Here is a 27,824-nt window from a genome sequence, read left to right on the forward strand (position 1 = left end):
AATGGTAGCTACAACTTTATTGCTTAAGCTACCATTTCTAGAGCATAAAAAAATATTATAAATACAACGCAAACAGCCTGCATGAATCTGCAACTACAACTACATTCTTTTTGGGAATCTTCTCCTTGATAATTTTTTGTTTTCTTGGATAAATAAAATGGTGAGAGCCATCTCTTCTTCATCTCTTCTACTTGTAAACAATTTTGCAGTTCTGATCTTCTCTTTTTCAGGATCTTTACACCATTTTCTTGATGTTATGCATGGCTACTTTGGGTTCAAGCATGGGTCCTCATCTTTTCAATGTAGTTGATTTTGGAGCTGTTGGAGATGGAATTACAGATGATTCCAAAGTATACAAATATAAATTTATTACATGTTTGTTTCAGGACACATATAATCTCCTAGTGTTAATTCATAAATCACCGTTTCTGATTGGTGTGGCATCTGCAGGCTTTCATGAAAGCATGGGGAGCTGTTTGCAGAGCTACACATGAAACTCTTCTCATAGTCCCACCAAGAAAGACATTTTTGCTAAAGCCTGTCAAGTTTCTTGGTCCATGCAAGTCCCCCGGCATTCAAATCCTGGTACACAAATCACTTATTAATCAGTCCGATATAAAAAAATTCATTAGTTGATTCTTAATTTTAAAGAATACACTAAGATTATTAATTATTTTTATTTTAATTTTATTCATTAAATATTTTGCAATTTAACTCCTGTGGCCACATCAACAAATTGAATTTTTTGTGACGAAATTTTAGAGAAAAAAAAATTGCCATTAAAAGTTCACTAAAATCTGCATATAGACACTCAAAATTTGCCACTAAATATAAAAAATAGTCGCTAAAACTTTTAACGTCACAATTTTTATGATGATCGAGTGGCGTATTTTAATTTCGCTAAATTCACGCATTTAATGACGATATTTATCTCACTAAAAATCAAATTTCCTATAGTGGCATGAAAAAACTCCTCAATTGATTTTTTAATTTTTTAAAAATATTTATTCATTAATTTCTCCATATCTATTTTTTTAAAACTTTTCTGTTAATTATGTAATAATTAACAAATCGATGGAAGTATTTTTTTAAAAGTTTAAAGATGTTATAATATATTTAAAAAAAAGAGATAAACTAATAAACCCAATAATAATTTGTCTTTGAACAAATTTAATTTCTATCATTATCAACTCTTTCTGTTTTTTTTTTTTTTTTTCTTTTGTGAAATTATAGGTTGAAGGGAATATAGTTGCACCGAGTAAAATATCAGAATGGACAACAACATACATGGGCAGCTGGATTGTTTTTGTAAGAGTAAATGGAGTGAAGGTGACTGGAAATGGAGAAATCCATGGGAAAGGATTTGAGTGGTGGAGATGTGCAGTGAAGAGTAAATGCATGAGACCTATGGGGATGAAATTTCATTCTTGCAATAATATTGAAATTTCTGGATTGAAAATCTTTAACACACCAGAAAAGTTTCTATCTGTATCTGATAGTAATCATGTCATCATCTCAAACCTTCAGATTAAAAACCCTAAAACAAGCCCTAATACTGATGGCATGGATCTCACTCATTCAACCAATGTCTATGTCAGGGATTCTCACATTTCCACAGGTATGGGGTCCTTCTCTTTTCCCATTAATTTCAATCTCTTCACAGGATTCTTCTCTGAAAAATTCAGTCGGTAAATGCAGGTGATGATTGTATTGCAATTCTTTCTGGTTGCTCTCGTATCTTCATTTCTGGAATCTCTTGCATTCAAGGCCATGGAATCAGGTTTGTCAAGTCTGTTATAGAAGGGAGAGCAGGAAATTATTTTCATCAAAGACAAATCAAAAGCTTCAATGGCGTATCTACCATAGAAAAAGTTTTTTTTTTTTTTTTTTCTTCTCACTTTCTTCTTCTCCAAACAGTTTTTGCTACACTTGCGGCGCGTATCCTCCGGAATATATCATTTTTGCCCTTAAACTTTAGGTAGATATTTAATTGTGTAAAATTAGGTTTTCGAATGAATTTTCTCAAAATCTCTTTTGATTTAGGATTAAAATAGCTATTTAATATTATAAAGTTACTTAATAATAAATATTAATTATTTTTATTTTCTTACTATAATTATTATAATAAATATATTTAATACTAAAATATAAAACTAATATTTTATTATTAAAAGCCTGAAAATTGTTTAATTTTTTTTTTGTTAAAATGAACTAATTCAATCCCAAACCAAAGAATTTAGGTAAATTGAGCTAAAACTTAATTTTAGAAGAAATTGAAAATTACTCCAAAATTAGGGTAAAAAAATGAGACGACTTCCCCACCCTCTCTCTCTCTACCTTAACAGCTAATTTTCTTTGAGTAATGTTTATATAACTAATTAATACTCTCTGCTTTCATAATTTTTATTTATTTTTTTTAATTGTTTCAAAAATGATTATTCTTTTTTTTAATTATAATAACATATAAATTGATTATTATAACTTTATTTTCTTATTTTCCAGAAACTTTTTAAAATATCTCTTATTATTTAATAAAATTTAATATAAATATAATTAAAAAATTATTTTTTTAATGCGTGGAAAAATAAAATTAACAAAATTTATGGGACAGATATAGAGAGGGAGAGGAAGTATATAATGATATAAGAAAATCAGGTGCTCTCTTTTCTGAAAAGTCCTAGTGGCTGCCTAAAACTTTTAATACCTTGGTAATGTTGTGAATTTCATTGCTTTTTTGAATTGTAGCATTGGAAGCATGGGACACAATGGACAGTATGATACAGTGGAAGAAGTACATGTGAGGAATTGCAAATTTGGGTCAAGCTTAAATGGAGCACACATCAAAACATGGCAGGTAAAATCCCCAAAATTAAAATAAAATCAGGGACAAATTAAAATTTAATATCACTTAATGTAAATTATTTATTACATATATAATATATAACTTATGTACAATAAATATATATTAATAATTAATTATAATAAAATTTATACGAGACTCAAAAATACACATTCGTTCGGTTCTATTTAAAATATAATAAAATAAATTAAAAAATTAAATTTAAATATTTATAGAAGTGAATCAAATATTAAAGGAGAAAATAATTTAAATTAAATCAGTTTGATTTAATTTAATTTAATTTAATTTTTTAATGAAATTTTTATTTTTTATATCTTATATTTAATGTGTTAAAATTCAATTAAAATATTTTTTGATTCAGATTTGATTTATGTATATTATTAAAACGACATAATATTATTAACTAATAGATTTAATTTGATTTTATCAAAAATTTTTTAATTAAAATTCAACTAAATCAAAATAATTAAATTTTTTAATATTAAAATAAATTAAAATTTTAAATTAATTCAATTCGATCGGTTATTTCATTTTAAAAAGGAATATTGCTAAACCTAATTATAATCGCGTTCAAATATTGCAACGGTAAAATTTCTCCTTAATATGATGAGAGAAGGTGACTAATAGTCCTTCATCAATTTTCTTCATTCCTTCCAGGGAGGATCAGGATTTGTCAGGAAAGTCACATTTCAGGATATCACATTACATAATACTTCAAACCCCATCAACATAGATCAATTTTACTGCCCTGGAGGCAAATGTCCTAATCAGGTAATTATTCCTGAAATTGAAATTAATTTTATTTGGAGAAATTTTCTCAGGTGTGATTAGAATTTTAATAATGTGATTATTTTGTTTTGTTAAAAATTTGCAGACCAGGGCAGTCCAATTAAGTGACATTTCATTTATTGGATTTAGAGGGACTTCCTTCACTGAAACTGCAATCAACATAGCCTGCAGTCAAAGCTTGGGTTGCTCCAACATTTTTCTAGATCACATCAACATTATTTCTTCAGATCCACACAAGAAAGTTCATTCAAATTGCTTCAATGCTCGTGGAAGATCTACAAATACTTTTCCTGCTGTTAATTGTTTACAGTAGTACATTTTAGATCAGTGACTTACTGGTTGTAACTCTTTTATTTTCAAATAAATTTAGCACTTTTCTGCTCAGCCTATAAAAGTTATACATATAAAAACATTCTTTCTAACTATAAGAGTAGAGATAGAATAACACGGAAACTTCTTAATTGCTTTTGAATTTGAACATCGAATATAACACATATTTAAAAATTGAAAGACAACATCTATTTGGCATGCATTTTAATTAATTAGGCCACTGACTTAGCCTTCTTTTTTTCATTAAAATTAACTCTTTTTTCAGAGTATGAAAAGTTATATGGGAGTGAGAATGTAAACGAGTAAAATACTTGTAAAAATTAAATTATCCGAACTCGATTTATATTAATCGATCTAAATCCGATTAAAAATTAATTTAAACTATCTGAATTCGTTCTAAATCCGATATTATTATTCGAATAAAATATGAATCCATTTAGTTTTAAATATTTTAATTAATAATTTATATAAAAAATATTTTTCATTAATAATTTGTATTTAAAAATTTTAATATTTCTAAAAAATATTTAAATTTTAATTTTTAAATAAAAAATATATAAATTATTATAAAATATATTTTTATATTAAATTAATTATTTATATAAATGGATTCGGGCAGCGGGTATCCTATACATAAAATTCAATTCTGATCCGAACCCAAAATGAATATTATTTTTTAAATTTAAATTCGTCTCAAACTCAATTATAACTATTCAAATTCATCTAATATTCAGTAAATACTCTATCCATTGCCATTCCTGTATGATGAGTACAAATGGGTTCTTTCGAATTTGAATTTTGACTATAAAGCACATTTTAAACTTGAGAGAGGTCTGTTCTCTTTATGGGTCTATCATCCAGATTAATAACGAATTCAAATATGGAATTGTTTAAAAAAAATTTACTTAAATACGAAGTCTCATATAGTTGAAGTTCAGCAAACTACTTGTCGTTATCAAAAAATGAAGTTGGTTCAGTGTACTGTTTTGAAGAGATAAGAAGAGCAAGTCGTTTAATTATAGAAATTCCCATTCGTAGTTTACAAGTTTACTATAATTTTTTTTTTCCCATCCTTGTTGATGCCTAATATTCTTGCTTCAATGATAAAGATTTGCTTGTCAAAGAAATCAGGCATAATGGAAACATATTGATTTTATTAAATCCTTAAAATTTTAAGAATCCCATAAATCTTGCAGTAGCTTTAAGACAATTACGGATCCTCGTAATAAAAGTGACGGTATACATTTATATACAAGTCCTATAAAACACATCATATTGCAATAAGAAGAAGAAGGAGAAGGATTTGTTTTTGTCACTATTCTGTCGCAGAATCCCTTAAAAATGCTTGGAAGAGTACAGGTCAGAAACATAATATCATTCGTTCAGAAGCCTGTCAGAATAGACTTTTGGTCGATATTCTGACATCGCATTTCTGCATGAAGTGTTCTATTTTATGAAACTTAGTATGTCGTTTGATTTTGGACAGGAACATAAAAAGATGTTTTTGATTTATTCACAAGATCAGTTCATTATTTGTTTCAACAGGAATTTCTGCTTATATTACTGGTTGTAGCATTGGCAAGCTGGAGACCAACCACTGAAGCAAGTACTGCAGATGTGATGCAGCATGGAGCTGCTGGTGATGGAAAAACAGATGACTCAAAAGTAAATTTATTTCTCCAATTGCTTATTAGTTCATCTCAAATAAAGTTTCGAGTTTGAGTTCGAGTCGATAAAGAAAATTTGCTAGTACTTAATGGATATGTTCTGATGAAATATTGAAAGGCCTTTCTGAAAGCTTGGGAAAACATTTGCAATGGGGATGATGCAACTGCTGCTATCTTAATCATACCAGCAGAAAGAACATTTTTGCTGAAACCTGTGAAGTTTGAAGGTCCATGCAAATCCTCTACCATTAACGTGCAGGTAACTTATGTTATGTAAAGCCACTTCATGAGAGAGACAAAAATCAAATGTATGTTCATGGGTTGTCCTAATCAAACCTTGGAGTTGCAGGTTCTCGGAAATATTATTGCACCAAGTGGCATTGATGCATGGGACGGTGAAGATATGAAGAAATGGCTGGAATTCTCAAATGTGAATGGGCTTGTAGTTAATGGCAATGGAAAAATCGATGGACAAGGAGAAATCTGGTGGCAAAAAGCTGACCAACTAGACGCAAGACCCACTGTAAGTAATTAAGCCTATTAAAAATATAATAATATTATTCAGACAATTGATTCACAAAATCATACTATAATTCACCAATAATAATTTTCCAGGCATTAACATTCTCTGCCTGCAACAACCTTCAACTTAGTGGATTGAGCCATGTCAACAGCCAGTCGGCCCATATCCACATTACTAGCAGCAACAGTGTCCTTGTCTCCAACCTCTATATAATTGCCCCTGCCTCCAGCCCTAACACTGATGGAATTGATATTAGCCACTCTACTGATGCTTGGATTCATGATTCCACCATTGGAACTGGTACCCTTTTCTTTCTTTCTTGCCCTTCATACGTAATTTTTTCTGACATGATAAAATAATAGGTGATGACTGTATTGCCATTGGAGGAGACTCCTCAAACATCAAAATAACTGGTGTGACATGTGGACCAGGCCATGGTATAAGGCAAGTGATCATGATAATTTTAATAAATAATTAATCATTTTAGAATAGTTATTATGGAAAAAAATTGTTTCTTTATAATTAATTTGATTTTTTCTTTTGTAGCATTGGAAGCTTAGGACATAATGGAAACACAGACATTGTGGAAGAAGTACATGTAAAAGACTGCATTCTCAAACGAACAACAAATGGAGTGAGGATCAAAACTTGGCAAGTAATGGATTTTAACAAATACTGATTAATAAACTCATTTTATTTATTAAAATTTAGTGAATAATTCATAATCATTCATAAATTTCCTAGGGAGGATCTGGATATGCTAGAAAGATCTCCTTTGAAAATATTACACTTGATGCAGTTGCCAACCCTATCATCATTGATCAGTTTTACTGTGATCATAAATTCAAATGCAAAAATCAAGTAAGACAAAATCTGGGTTATGGCCTTCTTTTCAAAATTTTTTTTCCTTTGAATCTCCTGATAAGATTGATTATGTTATGTCTTCTCTCAGACATCAGCAGTGAAAGTGAGTAATGTGATCTACAAAGGAGTGCATGGAACTTCAATCACAGAAGATTCAATCAAATTAATGTGCAGCCAAAGCATTAGTTGCAGTGATATTGTTCTTAGTGACATTAACATAGTATCTGCAAATTCTGGGAAACCAACTCATGCCTTCTGTTCTAATGCCTATGGAACAAATAGCCTCTCTAATCCATTGGTCAATTGTCTATCAATTCCTTTAACTTACGAAGGCTGTCACCCTCCAGAAAACTGTCTTCCACCAAGCCAAAGTACCAAGTTCTTGGATTTCCATAATGTTTACTTATTTTTCCTTTCGTTTCTTTTGTGTTTCTCTTTTCTTAATCCATTGTGAAGACAGGAAGCTTGAGATCAAGCTTGTAGGAATGATAAATTTTGTGTTTGGCAGTTGCAAGGAATTGTAGTTTTTGTTGTTGGGCAACAAAACGACATGACGTTGGACGTTCAAATATAATGGAAAAAGATTTAGTTATTATTCTATTATTGATCCATCGGATGTGAAACTCTTAACTCTGCTTGGTACAATCCGTAGGCATGAAAGATACAGAACTCTTCTCAATATCATAACCTATCAAAAAGTTCGTTTGGGCCATGTTTCCAAAGATAGCTATTCCATTGGATGGAATCATCGTTAAGCACAGCAAATCTTTGTCTGCTTTGGCAAATGTGTTCACTGGCTGCAACTCTATATCCGCATCAGTGAAATGAGCAGTGATAATGGGAAGATTAACATCTTTTTCATCTCTGAAACAAATGCTGAAAATCCCATGTGGGTCACTAACACGTTCTGCTTCAACAGCTTCTTCCAGTGCTGATTCCAGTTCGTTGAAGAATTCAGAATCAAGAAAGGTCAATGTTGTCCCGGAGTCTATGATAATATTACCTTCTTGGACATTTTCATTCAATGAATGTTTGTAGGATAATCTCTTGTTTCCGACACTAATTGCTTCTAGTGTCAGGTAATAGAAAGTGTCAGGTTCTTTAGACACCAATGGGGTGGAAACTACAGAATCAGGATCAGAAACCAGCATGTCAATACCAAAACTGATCTTGCTTGTACTGTTGTTTGATTCTTCTGATATGGTTACCAAGCAGTACGAGAATTTTCCGCTTATTTTAGTAGTCAATTGAGAGATTAGTGAGAGAGAACCACCTCCAAGGCCAATTATACCAGAGCCCGTTTCATCGAACGTGCCACCATTTCTGGTTCCACAACCAAAGGCAACTGGTTGAAGATAAACAGAACTGCTGTTCATCGAGCCAAGGGTAAATCTTTCAGTAGCAAGCAGGCCATCAGTGAACGAATGGTCTCCATAAGAGTAACTGTATCCACAGGCCTTAACAGAGCCTCGGGGAGTACAGACTCGAGCTTCACTATTCAATGCGTTGCAGATCCTGGAACCACAAGATACTTCACGGTAACTGGAAGATCGTCTGGGATCGAAAATGGGAGACTTCTGCTGGTAACAGAGATCACAAGGCTGGCATTGAACCCAGATTAGATCACTACCAGTATCAGCTATTGCAAGTAGCTCAACAGGTGGAGTTCCAATAGAAATTCTCATGAAATATTCTCCCCCGCCAGGGACGATATCTGATTGAAGTGCTTTTACAGAGACTGAATTTGGCCTGAAACGATTAGCACGCATTATGGAACGATAGAAAGAGCTCCTCAAGCGACAGAAGTGATTATCATTGGAGTTGTAAAGCGGAGAAATGGGAGAATCGCGATGAATAAGATTTGCAGTGAAGCCTGTAGCATTGGAGGCAGTGGTTTCTGAAAGTGAAAACGATGATATTATACAAAATAAGTATATAATCAAGAACACGTAAACATTGGAAATAACAGCCATTGTTCTGGATATGATAAGGCAGAGCTTGAAGAGAGGATTGTAATGGCGGAATTTATAGCAAGTTGAATTGGAAGGGAACGAAACGTACGAAAGATGAAAGGTCATGGGCTTGCTGCTGTTAATGCATGGTGGAAGATGGAAGAGGTGGAAAGAAGTGGCGCAATATTACAGAAGATCGTAACAGTCGCCGGAGGGAAGATGTCCGAACAGAGGATGTAATTATGTGGGACCCAAATGAAACTCCATGTATTTACAGGAGCATATGATGCCATACAAATCCAGTTGAGATAAATTTTTTCAGTATCTTACAACTCAACATCTTTCATTAAATTATTTTTTGATACCACCTTTGTCACATAATAATTGTGATTTAAAATTTATACAATTAATTAATAATTTTGATTTTAAAAAAATTATAATAATTTATTTAAAATACCATTTAAATGGACATGTTTTTTTTATATATTAATATTAAGTGACTTAAAAACTAGTAAAAATATATATAAAAATAACAATTAATATTATCTTATAATTCTCGTAGTGACATCCTCAAAGTGAATGATTTAGGATAAAAAAAAAAAAAGAAATATTTAAAACAATAGATACTGTGGAGTGGAGATAGCATATATTATTCGGTTTTCATTAATTTTAATATTATTTGTTAATATTATTAATATTAATATTAATATTAATATTACTAAAATTATTCGTTTTCCCATTTCAATTAGCGGGAAAATTACCTAAATTAACAACCTCCCCCTCCAGTGATCCATTCTTTACCATCCAAAACCATATATCTCTCGCCAACTCTCTCTCCCTCTCCCCATTGTCCATTTCTTCTCGCTGCCGATGGGCCACTGTCCACCATCGCCAGATATCGAGAAGAATCCCTATGTCACGTCCGCCGCACCCTCCTTTTAACCCACCGCCTCCAGAGCAATGGCTCTCGTGGCTTGTGCCTCTCATATTCGCGGCTAATGTTGCCATGTTTGTTTACGCTATGTATGTGAATGATTGCCCAGCAACTACAGGACCTGAAAATTGTATCCTCTATGATCATTTGGGGAGGTTTTCTTTTCAACCATTGAAAGAAAATGCTATCCTAGGGCCTTCCCTCATCACGTAAGCTTAATTTCTCATCCCTCTCCTCTTTCTGCAAGTTTGTTTTTTCGTTCATTAATTTTGTTTCCAATCGGTGATTGTTCTGTTTCTGCCCTTTTCTTTTTCTTTGTATGATTACTGGAATTTCTTTTGTTCTTTGTTCTCTCTTTTTTCTGGTTCATCAATTGCAAATTTTGTTGTTTAATGGAGATGTAAGGGTTCATTATATATTTCAGAGGATATTTAAATAACTAATTGTTATTTAAATATTTTTTTTTTTTGAAAAAGCTCAAATAAAATAATATTTTAATCAAAAGACTAAAATATTATGAAATTTAGAAGTTGAGGATCATTTAGTTAATTTGATTTTGTAAAATTCATAATGTAATTATAGATATTGACAAATATGAGTTTCTAATAATTTCCCCTAAAACAAAAGGGCTTTTTTTTAAAAAAAATAAAAAAAGCTCTTATTAATTAGCAATGAATTTCATGAGTTTTATGAAATATTAATCTACCCATCATATTTTAGACTAATAGAGCTAGAACTTTCAATTTAATGTCAATATATTGTAAATCAACAGAAGAATATTAATTTTAGTTTTTTTTTTGTCTATTTTTAATTAATGTGAGTAAACCCTAAAATATAATTTAGTGAGATTTATATTTAAAAAAGATTATTGCTCAAATGGTTGGGATTAATTCCCAAATAGTTAGCGTAGGAAAAATGTGAAGAGAATTGATAAAACTAGCTCAAAATTATTAAATAATTTGTGTTAACAAATTTGAAAAATAGGAGAAAAATAAGTACTTAGCCTAACTTTAACCTGACTGTTACTATTGTTTCTAATCTTCACAGGCTGGAACGTTTGGGAGCACTTGATCCAATAGCAGTAGTGAAGAAAGGAGAAGGATGGCGCTTGTTTTCTTGCATATGGCTACATGCTGGAGTTGCTCATCTCTTGACAAACATGATGAGCCTTCTATTTATAGGAGTCCCACTTGAGCAAGAATTTGGATTTTGTAAGGAACTTATGTAGCTCAAATCACCAAAACTGGTTTTATTATGTTCAATCACTATTGATACTCAACTTACTGGATATGGCAGTGAAGATAGGAGTATTGTATATATTATCTGGTTTTGGTGGAAGCTTGATGTCAGCTCTTAGTCCGAAGCCGAATATTTCAGTTGGTGCATCTGGTGCACTTCTTGGACTTCTGGGATCCATGCTTTCTGAGCTCTTCTTGAACTGGACTATCTATGCAAACAAGGTAAACAACAGCTTGCTTATAAATCATATTCTCTTGCATATGAAAAATTTTCTAATCCTGTCAATTCAGTGTAAAACAGTTTCCACACTCCTGCTAATCATTACCCTGAATCTAGCCTTCGGTCTGATTCCTCATGTGGACAATTCAGCTCATATAGGAGGATTTCTTTCAGGATTTCTTCTAGGATTCATTCTTCTAATCCGTCCTCAATACGGATACGTAAGCCGCAGGTATATACCTGCTGGATATGATATCAAAAGAAAACCCAAACACAAATGCTATCAATATGTAATGGTAGTCACAGCATTGATCGTCCTAATTATCGGGTAAATACAAGCTCCTGTCTTATATCGTTTTCAAGATATTCATATTGAAACTATCAATGTTAGCTAAAATTTCTGTGACTTGGCAGGTATCTATGGGGCTTGGACAAGCTGTACGGTAACAGTAGCTTGAAATATGCTCCTGAGAACTTCAATTAAATAGCTAGCTAATCCTTCAAAGAATCCAAGACCAGCAAGATTATCCTTGTGTTTCTGTACACTCTAACTGACATGTAAGTTAACATGATCTCATATTATGCCTAGGATTGTGAACGTTATGCATTTATAATAACATTTGCTCTCATCAACAGAGTTCTGTTTCTATTCCAGGATGTGGGTATGTGCTTTTTGTGAGTAAGGAAGACATCACGAGGCTTTTGTTTATTGGCCGGCATCTGTGGACATGAATATACATTTTGCTTGATCATTACTCTTCTATGTTAATGGGAGAGTAATGTGAATTTTAAAAGTATTACTCACTTTCCCATGGAAGAATTTCTAGCTAAGTTGTAACAGGGAGAAGTACGATTCTGCTTCAAGTATTTATTTCCCCTCTCGCTCTATATAGGGAAGTAAGATCTTGATTTCAAATGTTTATATATTTACATTACTTGAACCTGGACATTATTTAAACTAAAACTTGCAATCCATATGAAGAGATATTTTATTGAATCAATTGTACAAGCAGATTAAGCTTCACAAAATGAGTAATACTGAAAATTGTCAAAGATGCTACATTGGCTAAAATGCTACAAAATTGATACTTAAAAAGTGATACGAAGCATATGCTCATTATTACTAATTTACTCTATTGAAAATATAAATATTGACAACTACAACATATATTTGCATATCAACATGCATGGTTAAGGTGCTACTTAATTAAATAAAAATAACAAGTAAAAAAACCAAATTCGAGCCCATTTAAGGTAAACATCATCTGGTTTAGACACCAGTGCATTTGAGAACACAGGATCTCTCATGTGCACTATACAACATACATACAAATAAGTCCAGCGAGTGAGTTCAAACTTTCAATCATAATATACCTCACATGATTCTGAGCGGCCAAAAATTGTATAACGATTGTTTGCAACATTGTCATAAACAAAATCCCTCAAGAACCTGTAACCATCAAAATGAGAATTTCAAATCTCGTATTGTTACTTCAAATAGTTGCCAAACCAAAGTGATTGACAAAATTGTGCCATGGAGCAGGAAGGGATGACTTACAGAGGTACAAAATGTAGGAAAAATGCTAGCTGGGGAAAAGGCAAGTCAATGTATTCCATTATCTTCAATACGGCTTCCGACTTTATATATGATCTGAGATTCACCACAAAATCTTTTGTTTTCCTCGTTGAATCACTTTCTTACATGCACTAAATAATTGCAAACACTATAATCTCTTAGCTAAAATATACCCCTATACCATTTGGGATTGACTCATTGGATACTGAGCTAAAATAAAAACTTATCGAACACCTAAATTGATAAAAATCTTAACAAAGTGAAATACAAATAAGCCTTATCTTGTCAAAATAAGTCATAAATGGTCTCACTTATTGCTACCAGTACTCTAAATTTTGCTAACTGTGGCAAAAGAAAATTATAATTCTCATTATATTGAAGTTAACTTTATTATTTATATAAAAATTTAGACCATAAAAAGCAAAACTAATACAATCAACAATAAATAGGATGATTAAGGTGCAAGTTTGGCAAGCTGTAATTTAATGCAATCAATTTTTCTATTGAATTTTAATCAAGAAAACAATTAGAAGTTGCATACTGCATACCTGTCCTGTTCAACAAGTACAACGCTTGAAATATCATCAGGAGCTCTTCCAGACCTCCTCAGAAGCTTGCTACCTGCCTCACTCTGAAGAGCTTCGTACCTGATTCTCCTGTCCATGAACAGCAACAACAATAAAAGAAGAGCTTCTGAGAAGGAGAGGGGGGGATTAATCCCAAAAAAGCATCATAAATAATCTACATCTCTACCCATAAATCATTCAGGCAAATAATTTCTCCAGGAAACCAATGAATCTGAATTGGGGATATCAATTGCTAAAGAAAGACTAAAACCTACAGAGACGGTGAGGAAAGATTAAATCATGAAAGAAGAAGAGGAATTTTAACACTGACCTGTTGCGATCATTGTCACGCACAAACCTCACTCCTCCATTGCAAAGGTTGCACACACCTGCGAAAACCCAAATTTAAGAGTCCATTAGAGCACAGAGCCACAGAAAATATGGGAAAATGGGTCCTTCTGATTCAGTGTCATACCATCGAACAACATGATGGGTCTGGAGTCTCGTTCGAAGAAGCTATTAGTTGCCTCGACCCAGTCGACCGTTTCACCTCTTGGAGGGGATAGAGTAGCAAAGGTCGTCATTCTCCGTCTAACGTTAACGGTCGGTGCCACACTTAATCGTGCGCACCCGCCGGGAGTAACTAGCGCCATCGAGAGGGAGCAGTAGCCTCAGTTAACTGAGACAATCTTGCTGTCGCAGCTACAGAAGAGAAGACGGAAGAGAGGGAGACTTTTATATATATGAAAACTAAGAAAATACCCTGCTGGTTGATCAAAGAGATTGGCATCTTTTGTAGTTTTGTAGAAGTTTGGGGTCAGAGAGGTAAATTAATAACTGTGATTTTTGAGTTGGGCCGACGTGCCTTTAGTGCGTGTTCGGTCTCATCTCACGTGGGGTTAGAGAGACCACTAATTGCTGGGGCTAAAAATTAAAATCGTAATAAGGTTTTTTTTGTTTTTTACAATGCAATAGAACTTGTATGTCTAAGGTCTATTGGGCTAATTACACATATAGAAAGACGGATAATCCAACCCAACAACTCAAGAAAAAGAGCAATTAACCACAGTTCAAACTCAAACCCACCAATATTCTTCAACAGAAACAGCCCAAAATCCAGATAGAGCAATCCAAAGTCCAAACCAAGACTACCCACCAGACTCGCGCACCCAACATGCATAACCACCGATCCATCGACAGAGTACTGCAGTACCGAACGTGCAAGACTACCGATAAGCAGCAAAAATCTAAGTACCGAACGTCTAAAAGAATATATATTATTTGAGTGTTGCTTAGTACAATAAATATATATTTATTAGGGTTGATATATTAATTTAGCATAAATTTTAATATAACAATTAAATAAAGGTAATTATCATCCCCATAATATATAATCCATCCAACTCATATTCAACATACAAAAAATTAACATAATTACTATAATACTATGAAGATAATGAGCACAAATAAATCTTAAACTAAAAATAAAAAATTATATAATTAATTTTTTAATTTTTCAATGTTAAAATTTTAAAATAAAAATATGTAATATATTTATTTTTTTTAATAATTTCACGCTTCTAATTAATTTTTAATAAATAAATAACTGTATAATTTTTCAATTAAAAATTTAAAAAATTACTAATTAATTTTAATAATATTTATTGATTGATTTCTCAATTTTAAAAAATACATTAAAATATTTTTAACATTTTAAAAAATTTATTAGTTAATTTTTTATTAATTTTAATATTTTATTGTTTAAATTTTATAAATTTAAAAAGTTTATTAATTAATTTTATATATTTCTAAAAATATATATTAATTAGTTTCTTTATATTAAAAATATTTTAAATTTTTATAAAATATTTAATAATTAAAATTAATTAAAAAATTAATTAATATATTTTTTAATATATTTTTTAAAATAAAAGAGTGAACTGATGAATTTCTATATAAGAACTAAACAATAAAATTTTTAAAAAATTTCAGTTTGAAATTGAGAACTCCAGAATCGAAATCATGCGATCCGGTTCATCTCCCCCGGGTGCCTCTGGCACGAACCAAAACGGTCCGTCCCGATCCGGAATCGGCTCGATCTGTGGGCGAGCAAGTCACCACTCCCAGGACACAACACAAGCGAGTAGAAGAACCAGTGCAAAACCATAAAACGATAGAAGAAACCGAAAGCTGGTCAATCGTTGAGGGCGACAAAGAGAGGAAAGCAAAAAGAAGAAACTGAATAAAAAATGGGGTGGATCGGAGATACCGTTGATTCAGTTAAATCCATCCAGATCCGCCAGCTCCTCACTCAGGCCGTCAGTCTAGGTCAGTGTCTAGTTTTATGTATGCGTGAAATATATGCATGCTCATGCAATTCTCCTCTGGCATTGAGTAATGGAGGTGCGAAGATGCTGAGAGAAATTTGTATTTTCCGAAGTTTAATTTGGATTTTTTTGAAGGTGGCTAAAATACTGGAACTTTAATTTGTCAAAAATTTTGAGTTTTTGATTAATTAGGCTTCAAAATTCAAGTTTGACACTTTATTGCCCTTGTCTTTCCGTTGGTCGATTTGCTTATGTGATTCTCTCTTAACTACCGAAGGAGCTGAAATTGATACGGAGGGTGAGACATTTTGCACTACTGTTGAGACTAACTTGCTGGCTAAGCCTAAAACTGGGGCTTATTACAGTGTTGAGCTTCAAGGAACTAATCAAATTTGTAGGTTCATCCGGTGGATGCAAAATACATTGAATTTATGATTTTTTGTTTGGATTATGAACTTTGGAGAATCCTTTTACAGGAAAAATCACGTACTACTGCTATATTTTGTGTTTGGATCAAGTTAACGTGCTTATGGTTAAGTTGCTTTTCCTCTACTTTGATGGATTGGAATTTGCCCTATTGATATCCAGACATATTTGATCAGATAATGGTACAGACATTTGTTTTGTAAAGAAAGCTGCACTTCTAAAGAAGAGCATGGAACATTACGATTTCTAGTTCTGTCCCATACTCCCATCTGTTAGCGAATGACCTATCAATATCTGTTTTTTGTTTCAGGAATGATTGTTACATCTGCGCTAATAATATGGAAGGCATTGATGTGCATCACTGGTAGTGAGTCTCCTGTGGTGGTTGTTCTATCTGGAAGCATGGAACCTGGCTTTAAGAGGGTAAGTCAAACTAAGTGATTTTGTTAATATCCATAACAACTGGCCGATGATTAAAAAAGGGAAACATATTCTTTATTTTGCCAAGGATGAAGGATAAAAGATATCATTTATTAATAGTTTGTAGAGTGAAGATTGGTCTTATTCTCTTCTAAAGCCACATGTTCTATAATGAATGCTTTGGAAGTTGTTTGTGGTACTGTATCGATTTTTATGGATTTCATTTTGTAAATAATTAAGCGTTTTTGTGATGGATTATATTCTTTTAGAGTAAAACTTATCATCCATGCATATTCATTTTATGGCTTTTATCTTCCCTTTTGAAGCTTTTCAATGATTTGAGGATCTTTTTATATTTCATATGTTTGGTTTTAGGACCTTCTTTTTTGAATCTTATGTTTCACACTTTCTTGAAGAGAAACATTGTTTTTGATAGGATATCCAATCACTCAAAAGAGGAAGAAAGAAATTGAAAGGAAATGTTTAACCTTTGATTGAGAAATTGCACTAGCAGAAAATTTTACCAAGTTTGAAGTATATCTCTATTAACCTGAACTCCAAGCCATATGTTTTATGTGCTTATAGCTGCAACTGAGAAACCTCTTGTGTTTGATTTCCATTTCCTTATGTTGTCATTTCTTATAATTATTCCTCCCTTCCATGGTTCAGGTTGATTATAATCAATGGCAAAAAAAGCAGCACTATAAAAGAACATTTTGTTTAGATGCAACATAAATCTAACTCATGTCGTTGCTTTCAGGAAATAGGATTGACAACAATTTGTATTGGTAATCTCTATTCATTGTATATGACTAAAAGCTAAGGGTTTTATGCAAGTTTTAGATAAGAAAACAGAAAAAGTCTAAACTACAGAATCTTTTTGAAAGTGCATGATTAAAGGATAAGATGTCATTGTCATCCTAACAATTGAGATGCTGCTGATGAATTGAATACTCCACATAAATTTTACTGAGATCTAGTATGCATCTTTACTTGTTGGTTGCAACTGCAGCATTGAAAATAAGAAATTCTGTGGACCTAAAAGGCTCATTGATACAATGATCAACTAGAAGTAAGGCCTTTGAATCAAGTTTCGTAATGCTAGAAAACTGAGACATACCTAAAAAAGGGCCAAGAAACCACCTTTTCCACAACAGATAAATAAAAGGGAAAAAATCTGATTGTTTGAAAATGAGGGCATTACTTTCCATTACTATTAAACATGAATTTCTAGATGGTTAGGAATCATTTAAATATTTTTGGGACTACAATGACAACACCTCGCTGAAGTGTTACTATTCTACGTGTTATCGCAAGTTGATGCTCTTTTTAACTTGTTTTTCCTGTGCTTGATGATCATGATACTCTCATATTGTCTATCTTTACATTTTTATTTCCTTTAGTTGTACCAATTAATCATGCTGCTTGAGTAACTCTTCACTTATTCTGTAGGGGGATATTTTGTTTTTGCACATGAGTAAAGATCCAATTCGTGCAGGCGAGATTGTTGTTTTTAATGTAGATGTAAGTGCTCCCTATCATTTTTATGCTCTGTATTGCTGTCCTTAATTGTATTTTCAGTTAATTTCTGGGGATAAGCCTGTATTTCCCTTTTTATTTCTTTCATTGTGTCATTTTTCATTTTATCATATTATACAGATTACCGTAAAATATTATTCACCAGTTATGTTAAAAAGCAAATGGATGGAAAAATACAACTGGTTATGTGGCATTTACCATAAAGTATGTTATTATTATTAGATTTTTGGTTGCTAATGCTTGAGGCTGTATGTTTCATGCTCTTTTTAATGGTCTTTCATCTTGGGATATAAGTTATTTCACGTGGTGCTTCTGTTTTAATTTTCATACTTTTCTTTTCTTTTCTATTTTGTCCTTTCATATTTTTATATGTTGTTATTCTACCTTTGCCCTTACCATGTGCATTGTTATTTTATTGGTCAGGGCCGTGAAATTCCAATTGTCCATCGAGTAATCAAGGTAAAGATTTGGTTCCCTGTACTACATGCTCATTTTTATTTCCTGCCTGTGCCAAAAATTCATTTTGGACAAAACAGTCTGACTATTAACTATAAAACTGCAAGAGATATTTTATATTGTAATCTGTTTGTGTATCTGGGAGTGGCTGCATGGGATAGGGAGGGGGGATATGTAGGTGTGCTACGTCCTCCATGAATTAGAGCTACTATCTGTCTGATTACTATTGTGGCATGTTTCTGCACTGCACCAGCTTTTGATTTAATTTTCCATCCTTAGGATGGAAATTTAGTTTTTCATCTTGTTGTCTGATGAGTTGATATTAATTTTTGTGCAGGTCCATGAAAGGCAAGATACTGGGGAAGTTGATGTCCTCACAAAAGGTGCCAGCATCTGGAGCTAATGATTAATTTGTTACATTGACATAGTTGCTTCTTACAATATCTACGTGTGTTTTCAAAATTTCTGCTGTTTTTAAAATTGTTATGATGTCATGAGAATCGTTGCATTTTGGTGTTTATTAGCGATCCTAATGTTCTCTCATCATCTTATATCTTCAGGAGATAATAATTATGGGGATGACAGGCTTTTGTATGCTCAAGGTCAGCTTTGGCTGCAGCGGCACCATATCATGGGGAGAGCTGTTGGGTAAGAGCTTTTATCACGGTCCCTTTTCTTTTCTTCCTGTTTTGGAGTAGGAGGTGTAGTTGACTGTGTCTTAGAATGCTTTTGAGTGTTGGGAATGGAATCTTAATGTTGCATACATTTTCTTATTTCCAGGTTCTTACCTTATGTTGGTTGGGTGACAATTATCATGACTGAAAAGCCTATTATCAAGGTTCGTTTCTCTCTGCAAATCATTTTATACTGAAAGTCATTATACTCATCTTTTGAGGGTGATTTTATCTAGGATTTTTCTTCTGGTTTCATTCTTACTGTCTGTAGGTGCTTTTAACTACTACTACAAGGCAAATATTAATCATCTCGAATTATGATCCTTGTTTTGTGCATGCAGTACATTCTTATTAGTGCATTGGGATTGCTCGTCATAACTTCAAAGGACTGAAAGATGAAGCAATATGAAGGCTTGGGGAAAAAAAATCCAAGTAAACCATTCTAGTAGTGGCTGTTACTATTTTTTTTTTTTTAACTTGAGAGAAATTTTCCCATCTTTTTTTGATAAATTAAGATGTGATAGATGTTTCAGGATGACAAGCATCAGAATCTTGATAGCTTTGATACTTACATAGTTGATTTCCAGCCAAACTTCTTTCACAGTTTTTACCTATGCCTGACAGCCTGTTTGAATTGGTGTTTCAAATGTTAAATGTGGTTGAGATAGAAAGGTTTTTCGTGGTTTCATTTAACCCTCCATTTAGACAAACCCACAAAATTAGTTGGTTGGGGAATCATCTCTTGAAATCTACAAATAATGTCCTTATTTTCATTGAAATCTTTAAAAACAAGTGATGGCAACACTCTATTTTACATCTCTGTGCTCAGTTTTTTATACCTATGGACAGTTACAACTGCTTTGAATGATCCTTTCTCAATGCTTGGAGAATATAAGAAAACGTTCTTCTTATTCTTTTTGTTAGGTTCTTATGTTTGTGGGTAACTTTATCGTGCATATATAACAAGATTCATTTGTAGTTTGAAGGATGGGAAGGTTTTGATGAACTCCATCGCTCAAAGCATCAAAAGCAACTAGATTGCTGGGTTGGGGGGTGTATTGAATTTGATGAAGGTGCTGATACATTTTACATTTCACTTAGTTTGTTCTTATGTTCTAAATAATAAATATATTGTGATCCTAATGAGAAGCCACAAAGAACACAATAAAGTTGTTAAAATCTCAACCATGAGGCTGATGTTTTTCACTCTTCAATTGCATCACTTCACTATTAGTAACTTTCTCTGTCCTTCAGTGGCATAATCAAATCAAATTTTCATATCAAGTATATTGCAAAAGTTAGAAGCCTTGAAATTAGTCTCAACATTCTCATGATAATTAATGTCTTGGATTACTTAATATCTTGTTTCTTTGTCTAAAAATTATAAGCTTCCTCCAATGAAAACCATTGAAACTGCACTTGAATAATTCCCAAAATATCTCATCTCTTTGGCATTATTCATTAAAAAAAAAAATTAATGCATGATTTTATTTCTTTAAAACGAAGTTTCAAAAAATAAATTAATCGAAAGGAATTGAATTTTATGAAATTTTATTTTAAAAAGATGATTTTCCAATTTGTTTAGACATATAATAAGGAAAGGACATGCAAATTCAGGTGTACAACATATATCATTTGAAGTGATGAATTTTATAAATTATGGTGTTTAATATTTTAGTTCATTCCTTTAAGAAGGTAAACTCAAATATTATAAAGGTGTAAAATATATATTTGACTAAAATAAGTTGATTTTGATTTGAAATATTAAAAATATCAAATTACATTTGATTTATTTTTAACTTTATTTGGGTTTAAATTTTAAAGTATATCAAAGTTTTTATATTAATTGAATAAATTATACTAATGTGTATAATTTCTCTTGAATGAAAATATAGAAAAATAACTATTATGTTCTCATAAGTTATGAAATACGAAATAGAATCGAATCCTTAAAATGATAAATCTTATGTAGATTCAGTACACTATAAATATAAAAAATATCAAAATGGATGCTATTTATTTTTTATTTTATTATTTTAATACATTTTTTTCATTTCCTATTAATTTAAATATAAATATTTTAGAGTAAGTAGAAGAATTTACTAAAATGTAATTTCTCCTCCGTTCTTTGCATTTCTCATCTTTGCTTTTTTGTATCTAATGTAAAAATAAAAAAAATAAAAAAATCAATTTCTTATTTTTTTATTAAAAAATTATTATTTACTATATATAAAAATTTATTAGTTAATTTTTTAATTTTAAAATATTCATTAAAATATTTTTAAAATATTAAAAGCTCTACTAATTAAATTTTTATTAATTATGTCTGAGGTGACACATCCCCTTAAAAGATTTAATTTTAGATATTTTAATATAATTTTTTGTATATATTTTTAGAAAAATGTAATCTAATTTCATAAAAATTTTAAAATTTTTTATCAAATATTTTTTTTAATTTTTAAATGTTAAAAATTTAAAAATTCATAAAAAATAAAAAATTCGCCAGAAAATCACCAAATTTTTTATTGTATTTTAAAAAAATATCACAAATTTATTTGAGTTGTCATTAGATGATTTTTTAAACTTTACAGGGAGAATTGAGATATGTCACCAATATTACCCTCATTTTGTAAAACATATGCAAATAATATCAACTCAATGTTGCACCACGAGTTTGGAGAGCAATAGGCACTCAATGTTGCACCACGAGTTTGGAGAGCAATAGGCACAGTAGAAGAGAGCCACGGGCTTTAAATATTAAATATTTTTAATTTGATTTTCAATTTATTAATAAGTTTTTTAATTTTATAAAAATATAGATTATTTAATTTTATGATTGATGATATTTTAATTTTTTTAATATTTAATAATTAAAATTAATAAAAAAATTATTTAATAAAATTTTAAAAATATTTTAATATATTTTTTAAAATTAAGAATTTAACCGGTAAATTTTCTTTAAGGAAGAAAAAAAAAAAGATAAGCGATCCGAACCTTTTCTTTAAGATACAAAATTTGATGGAGATGAGTATTCCAACCAATCACCATCAACCAATATGGAAGTCCATGCTAGCTTACCGTGAGCCTCACCTCACCTCCAGATGCTCAACAAAGAAAAGCCATATAACTTCCAAAACCTAAACCCCAAAGCCTCTCTCAGGCCTCAGGTCAGGAGTCAGGTGAACAAGAAAGAGCCAAACCGCAAAAACAAAGTCACTGCTCCTTTAGATCCCTCTCTCACTATCTCGGTAATCTTGCCCAATCTAGTTCCATTACTTACACGGGCCAGTAATAGAGCTGCAGCCTTGTATATATCAGATTAGTTGGGAATACAAGTATTCTCTTCTTGTTCTTTATTTTGATCTGATTTGTTACTTCAATCTCTAACTTCCTGTTTTGGTCGTTTATTGCGTCCTTTTCTACTTGCTACCTTCTTATTAGGTTCTTCATTTCCGTGCCTAGAATCAAGTTTATAGAAGTTGGTTGTCCTTATGTTTGATAAAAGTTCTCAGTGAAAAATCTTCATACAGTAGTTCACTTCAAACTGTTAATGTTTCTGGGTTTTTATTTGGCGGATGGGTATTGGAGATTTATGACATTAGTGCATAGAATATTGAGTTTGTTGTATGGGTATGTTTCATTTTGAGGAAGAACTCAGAACATGCTTTTTCTGCGGCCTATCCGCAGATTCTGCCATTCTGCTGCTGCTGCCGCCATTGCATCAACTGGTAGTCGTGCTCCTGTAGCTAATCACGTTTTGCATCAGAAACCTTTGGAGGATCCTGCCCTTGTCAAGTTAAAAGCAGAGAGAGACCCCGAAAAGCTATTTAACCTTTTCAAGGCCAATGCTCAGAATAGGCTTGTCATTGAGAACCGATTTGCATTTGAAGACACTGTTTCTCGTTTAGCTGGCGCTCGTCGATTTGATTACATTGAGCATTTGCTTGAGCACCAAAAGACTCTTCCACAAGGCAGACGTGAAGGCTTCATTGTGAGGATTATAATGTTGTATGGTAAGGCGGGGATGACTAAGCATGCTATAAATACCTTCTATGATATGCATTTATATGGATGTAAAAGGACAATTAAATCTTTCAATGCTGCACTTAAGGTTTTGACAGGGACCCGTGATTTAGGAGTAATTGAGGCATTTCTTAATGAGGCAACTCAGAAGTTAGACATCATACTGGATACTTTTTCAGTTAATATCATTATTAAGGCTTTTTGTGAAATCGGTATTTTGGATAGAGCATATTTGGTCATGGTACAGATGGAAAAGTTGGGGATAAGGCCTGATGTGATTACATATACAACGCTTATATCAGCATTTTATAACAACAATCGATTGGAGATTGGTAATGGTCTGTGGAACCTTATGGTGCGTAAGGGGTGCTTACCCAACCTTGCAACGTTTAATGTTAGAGTACAATTTCTAGTCAAGAGAAGGCAATCATGGCAAGCTAATGACTTGATGGGTTTGATGCAGAGAATTGGGATTTCACCTGATGAGGTTACTTATAATTTGGTCATCAAAGGGTTCTGTCAGGCTGGGTATCTTGAGATGGCTAAAAGAGTTTACTCTGCATTACATGCGAAGGGGTATAAGCCCAATGTTAAAATTTATCAAACCATGATTCATTATTTGTGTAAGGGTGGGGAGTTTGATTTGGCATATACAATGTGTAAAGACTGCATGAGAAGAAATTGGTTTTTGAACGTGGATACCATTTATGCATTGCTTGAGGGGCTAAAAAAGAACAGGCATTTCGGCAAGGCTAAGATGATTGTGACATTAGCTCAAAGAAGAGTGCCTCCTTTTTCTTCAAATCAATTGAGTTCTTTCCAGTCCATATTATCTAGAAGTTGATTCACTTGATTGAAAGACATGGATAAGTTTGATTATTGTAATCTCCAGCTAACAGGTCTAGCAATTCCTTTCAATTGATTTTGATAGATTGTTGAACTAAATGAACATCAAGTCGAACTGGTTACGTCAGATAAAGGAAACGTACTTTTCTTCAATTAATCTATTGTACAAACTCAATAAAGTTGTGGTGAGATGAAGGTCTAATGGACGGTGCTGTGTTCTTGTAAGTTGCCAATTTCATGCAGAGCCCCTTTCTATCAATATCCAGTTCAAATGAATGGCATGAATATATATGTTCAATTATGTGTGCATATGCATTGGTTTATGTGTATATTTTCCTTCAACTTGGAGAGTATGCATTTGGCATGTGTTCAATTGTCAATAATCACTCCTTATTAATAGGTGTGCCATCACCATATATGGTATATTTAATATGTTTGTTAATTTAAAGTTTGCTTTATGATATTACGTGGGCTTCATATGCTATAATGATATGGATGATGGTTATATATTTGCTGTTTTGATTTGATGTTAAGATCATGCATGTTGCTAAATTTCTTTTCTCAGCATTATTTATGAAGAGCTTGATAACAAGAGAAGGAAGTCAATTGTCTCATTGCTACATTTTGCTTGACTGCTAATATTGGTAAGTCTCATATTTTTGCTTTTAAGTTAGGTTTAGCATAAACATCATTTTTTTTCCTGATATTTGTTGCCTAATATGTATGATGGTAAGTTCAACGAACTTAATTTGTTAGAAATGAACATGTGTGTGTGTGTGCGCCAATGCACTTGCATTGCATGTAATGATAGTGAAGGCTAGTTCTTTTTAAATTTTCAAATGTTTGGTTTTATGATTGGCTGTAACCAATATCTATGTTTCTAACATTGAGAAATTGGATGTTACTTTTAAAACATCCTTTAATATTTTAAAGCCTAAAACGCAACTCAGTTTTGTATCAATAACTTTAAGCTTCCCTTGAGGCAGATAAACATTGATAGCTGATCACAAGTAAATAGTAATAGAAGCATAAAGTGTTTTGGGAGAAGCCTTGCATATCATGCAAATGAGTGCTAAGTAGAAAAATATGAAACATGGAAGAGATTCATGTAATAGCAACTGAGGATTTAAGAATTAAAGTTCTCTTAGCAAGTTTGAAAGGATTTCAATGGGTTGTGGAAGTAGCAAGGTGGACCATCCAATATCTGTAATTTATGAGGTTAAAAAGGTAGGCCTGGCCAAGGCCCCTGAATTGAACCAGGACCAGCTGGGGTCACAGCTCAGTGAACCAGGCTGTATCTGAATTGTATTACCAGCTGCCCATCAAAGGCATGGACTGGAACTGGTAGTTTGAAGTTTGAACTACCAGTTCCAGCCTGGTCCAATTCAGTTATTTCTTTTCTCAGCTTTAGAGAGTGCCACATGAACCAACCATTTTCTAACTGCCAAAACTGGAACCATACTGGTCTGGCCTGATTCTGCCGCGCTCCCTCCTCACTACTTGAACTGTTGGTCCTGGTTCAGTGGCTACGCCTAGTAGAAGGCCACCTAGGTATTTTGTTTGTCCGATGTTTCTTACTTGTTAGAAGTCATTTGTAGTTTGACTTTGAAGTGTTGAACATAAGCTAATTCCAGTAATTTTTGTGGAACAAATATTCTTCTAGGCTACTTCTTAAAAATGGGGAATGTCATATAATTACATTTCCTTATTTTTACTCAGCTCCACGTTTCCTTCCTACAATAAAAAGAAGTGTAATTCTACAGAACTCTGGAAAAAATAAAAATGAAAAAACCTGAGATCAATGCTACTACATTTTGATTTTCCTATTTTAAAAGAACTGCAGTCTGTTCCCTTGCAATTCAGAGATCAAAGCAAGTTAGGTTCCAGACTAAATGAGAAGGTCCATGAATTCTGTCCTCTATATCTTCTGACCTACTTGTTACAAAGTCCATGTAATGTATAATGTATTCTCATATTGAATTAAACCAAAGATCAAGGCGTTAAGCCCATATAATGTGTAATGTTCTCCTATTGAATTAACCCAAGGATTTGATCTTGTGACAGCTGTCTGCATATACTTCTAAATTCTAATGATAAGTTAGGAGTGTTTATTAGGAAAAGGAGCAGAAACCTTGGAGGCTATAGATTCATAAATGCAACAGAAAAAACTTCTTCATTCTTGAATATGCAGTGTCTGCTCAAATATGAATGCAAATTTGACTCCTCCCTGTTGGACTCGTGCAGGACAGAAGTCACAAATGAACGTTGCTACTGCGAGAAAGCGAAAGCTCATTGAAGAAACGAGCCTGGAATAAAGGGTACTTTAGCTGAATCAATCTTTAGGGGCAAGAGGCCGGAATTCCAGTGGTGGAACTGTTAGGCAGCTGAAAAAAGAGCTTAAATCGAAACTCCTGGTCCATATGAGCATGTCTTTTTAGTGTGACAAGTTGATATTGAACGAGTCTGAGCTTAACAGAGTAACTTGTTGGCTGGTTGGATGTGCATTATGTGGGCTACTTGGATGGATTCTAGGCTTCTGATCTTTGCATAACCACAAAATTGTTTTAGTCACATTAATGCCTTTTGAGTTGCCTGAATAGGGATTTAGTTCCAACTTGGGATGAACTTGGGGGGGATTGCTTTTGCATTTCTTTGCTTTGGTCGGTAATGTGTAATGTGCAGAGCTGAAATGACAGTGGCCTGCCAGATTACAAAGCTCGTTTTCTGTATCTAACATGATTTTAATTGATGAAAATCGCGAAAGTTCAATTCTTTTTGGCTCTCATAAGATCCTATTTCGTGAGCAACTCTTTAAACTTTAGTAGTTATAATTACCGTTTTATACTTTGTCAGGGAGGAGTTAAGTAACCTAAGAGTTTTTAAAATATGGTTTTATAAGATAAAGTTTTAAACTTTAATAATTTTTTGTTAAAATATTTAGAAATTTTTAAAAGAAAAATTTTCAACCTGTATTAGTTTTTGGTAAGTTATTTAAAATCTGAATTTTAAGATTTTAAAAAATCTTATTTTCTTTTAAATACAATTTAAAATTTTGAAATTTTGAAAAATCTCCTATTACTTGAAAATAACTCCATTCAAACAAAGTTACATTTGAACATACTAGAACATAGAAATTACAAATTAAAAATGCCTCCCTGTTGCAGTTGGATTTTAACTGGTCTTCCTGGGAGATTCTGCAGGGATGTACTGCAGAGGCCATCAGCCCCGTGCTCTGTATTGGACTCGAGGCCGAAGGGGAACAGAGATATATTTGCCTACTTGGGTTGAGGTTGAGAGAGAAAAAAGTGTTATCAATGTATAATAATTTTATTAAATTATTAATTATGATGAATATCAGATAAGTCTGTTATAATTTTTTCTTTCTTTTATAGGAGATGTTGAAAAATCAAAGCACAAAAAACCCCTAGGCAGGAACGGGTCTGGATTTCGTTAGGCTTAAAAATGCATAGGACTAAGAAAAACTAAAACTGCTAGCTTATCAACTATATTATTTCATATATGTCCCATTATAATTAATTGTGAACATTTAGCTGTTGCATTGCATATATAATAGGTTCCGTTGAGTAATTTATC

The 27,824-nt window shown here is 32.4% G+C and overlaps 5 protein-coding genes across 12 annotated transcripts; 3 read left to right on the plus strand and 2 right to left on the minus strand.

Moving 5' to 3' along the window:
- Nucleotides 1–260: 260 nt before the first annotated feature.
- Nucleotides 261–7,557, plus strand: LOC110612661. Its single transcript, XM_021753438.1, has 16 exons — nucleotides 261–350; nucleotides 451–585; nucleotides 1,234–1,618; nucleotides 1,699–1,780; nucleotides 2,746–2,854; nucleotides 3,518–3,631; nucleotides 3,735–3,944; nucleotides 5,525–5,644; nucleotides 5,765–5,905; nucleotides 5,996–6,169; nucleotides 6,262–6,469; nucleotides 6,532–6,613; nucleotides 6,716–6,824; nucleotides 6,914–7,030; nucleotides 7,122–7,404; nucleotides 7,490–7,557. The coding sequence occupies exons 1-16, from the start codon at nucleotides 261–263 to the stop codon at nucleotides 7,555–7,557; spliced, it is 2,427 nt and encodes an 808-aa protein (XP_021609130.1).
- A 98-nt stretch (nucleotides 7,558–7,655) lies between these two features.
- Nucleotides 7,656–9,006, minus strand: LOC110612662 (probable aspartic protease At2g35615). The gene has a single exon (XM_021753439.2). The coding sequence runs from the start codon at nucleotides 9,004–9,006 to the stop codon at nucleotides 7,660–7,662; it is 1,347 nt and encodes a 448-aa protein (XP_021609131.1). The 3' UTR covers nucleotides 7,656–7,659.
- Nucleotides 9,007–10,846: 1,840 nt separating this feature from the next.
- On the minus strand, nucleotides 10,847–14,283 carry LOC110613942 (DCC family protein At1g52590, chloroplastic). Of its 5 annotated transcripts, none has more exons than XR_006350532.1 (7): nucleotides 13,995–14,276; nucleotides 13,851–13,908; nucleotides 13,502–13,609; nucleotides 12,936–13,028; nucleotides 12,752–12,827; nucleotides 11,484–11,617; nucleotides 10,847–11,366 (listed from the first exon to the last, which is right to left on the minus strand). XR_006350532.1 is itself a non-coding variant. In XM_043956195.1 (7 exons), the coding sequence occupies exons 1-7, from the start codon at nucleotides 14,170–14,172 to the stop codon at nucleotides 11,095–11,097; spliced, it is 690 nt and encodes a 229-aa protein (XP_043812130.1). In that variant the 5' UTR covers nucleotides 14,173–14,283; the 3' UTR covers nucleotides 10,847–11,094. The 5 variants fall into 5 exon arrangements, 2 of the variants coding, with proteins under 2 accessions (XP_043812130.1, XP_043812129.1); XR_006350530.1 differs by having other exon boundaries at nucleotides 11,484–11,620; XM_043956195.1 differs by lacking the exon at nucleotides 11,484–11,617 and having other exon boundaries at nucleotides 10,847–11,108; nucleotides 11,204–11,366; nucleotides 13,995–14,283.
- A 1,342-nt stretch (nucleotides 14,284–15,625) lies between these two features.
- LOC110613033 (signal peptidase complex catalytic subunit SEC11A) lies at nucleotides 15,626–20,049 on the plus strand. Its single transcript, XM_021753938.2, has 8 exons — nucleotides 15,626–15,847; nucleotides 16,583–16,695; nucleotides 18,145–18,216; nucleotides 18,655–18,690; nucleotides 19,025–19,070; nucleotides 19,248–19,335; nucleotides 19,468–19,525; nucleotides 19,703–20,049. The coding sequence occupies exons 1-8, from the start codon at nucleotides 15,769–15,771 to the stop codon at nucleotides 19,751–19,753; spliced, it is 543 nt and encodes a 180-aa protein (XP_021609630.1). The 5' UTR covers nucleotides 15,626–15,768; the 3' UTR covers nucleotides 19,754–20,049.
- A 2,439-nt stretch (nucleotides 20,050–22,488) lies between these two features.
- LOC110613736 (pentatricopeptide repeat-containing protein At1g80150, mitochondrial) lies at nucleotides 22,489–27,002 on the plus strand. Of its 4 annotated transcripts, none has more exons than XM_021755008.2 (3): nucleotides 22,489–24,283; nucleotides 24,796–24,874; nucleotides 26,475–27,002. In XM_021755008.2, the coding sequence occupies exon 1, from the start codon at nucleotides 23,023–23,025 to the stop codon at nucleotides 24,226–24,228; it is 1,206 nt and encodes a 401-aa protein (XP_021610700.1). In that variant the 5' UTR covers nucleotides 22,489–23,022; the 3' UTR covers nucleotides 24,229–24,283; nucleotides 24,796–24,874; nucleotides 26,475–27,002. The 4 variants fall into 4 exon arrangements, with proteins under 4 accessions (XP_021610700.1, XP_043812078.1, XP_043812076.1 ...); XM_043956143.1 differs by having other exon boundaries at nucleotides 26,480–27,002; XM_043956141.1 differs by having other exon boundaries at nucleotides 22,490–24,451.
- The last annotated feature ends 822 nt before the right edge of the window (nucleotides 27,003–27,824 follow it).

Source organism: Manihot esculenta, chromosome 4, assembly GCF_001659605.2.
Source record: "Manihot esculenta cultivar AM560-2 chromosome 4, M.esculenta_v8, whole genome shotgun sequence".
Taxonomy (NCBI): Eukaryota; Viridiplantae; Streptophyta; class Magnoliopsida; order Malpighiales; family Euphorbiaceae; genus Manihot; species Manihot esculenta.

Bases quoted from the DNA above. Each gene is read 5' to 3' on its own strand.
- LOC110612661 (XM_021753438.1), top strand. From the start codon at position 261: ATGGCTACTTTGGGTTCAAGCATGGGTCCTCATCTTTTCAATGTAGTT. The intron at 6,614-6,715 runs GCAAGTGATCAT...TTTCTTTTGTAG, and splicing joins GGACCAGGCCATGGTATAAG to CATTGGAAGCTTAGGACATA. The intron at 7,405-7,489 runs GTACCAAGTTCT...TCCATTGTGAAG, and splicing joins CTGTCTTCCACCAAGCCAAA to ACAGGAAGCTTGAGATCAAG.
- LOC110612662 (XM_021753439.2), bottom strand. From the start codon at position 9,006: ATGGCTGTTATTTCCAATGTTTACGTGTTCTTGATTATATACTTATTT.
- LOC110613942 (XM_043956194.1), bottom strand. From the start codon at position 14,172: ATGGCGCTAGTTACTCCCGGCGGGTGCGCACGATTAAGTGTGGCACCG. The intron at 13,029-13,501 runs GTATGCAGTATG...GGTGAATCTCAG, and splicing joins GTACTTGTTGAACAGGACAG to ATCATATATAAAGTCGGAAG. The intron at 11,367-12,751 runs GTATATTATGAT...TTGTTTGCATAG, and splicing joins GCCGCTCAGAATCATGTGAG to ATAGTCCAGTTCAAGAAGAG.
- LOC110613033 (XM_021753938.2), top strand. From the start codon at position 15,769: ATGGGGTGGATCGGAGATACCGTTGATTCAGTTAAATCCATCCAGATC. The intron at 15,848-16,582 runs GTCAGTGTCTAG...TTTTTGTTTCAG, and splicing joins CACTCAGGCCGTCAGTCTAG to GAATGATTGTTACATCTGCG. The intron at 18,691-19,024 runs GTAAAGATTTGG...ATTTTTGTGCAG, and splicing joins TTGTCCATCGAGTAATCAAG to GTCCATGAAAGGCAAGATAC.
- LOC110613736 (XM_021755008.2), top strand. From the start codon at position 23,023: ATGCTTTTTCTGCGGCCTATCCGCAGATTCTGCCATTCTGCTGCTGCT.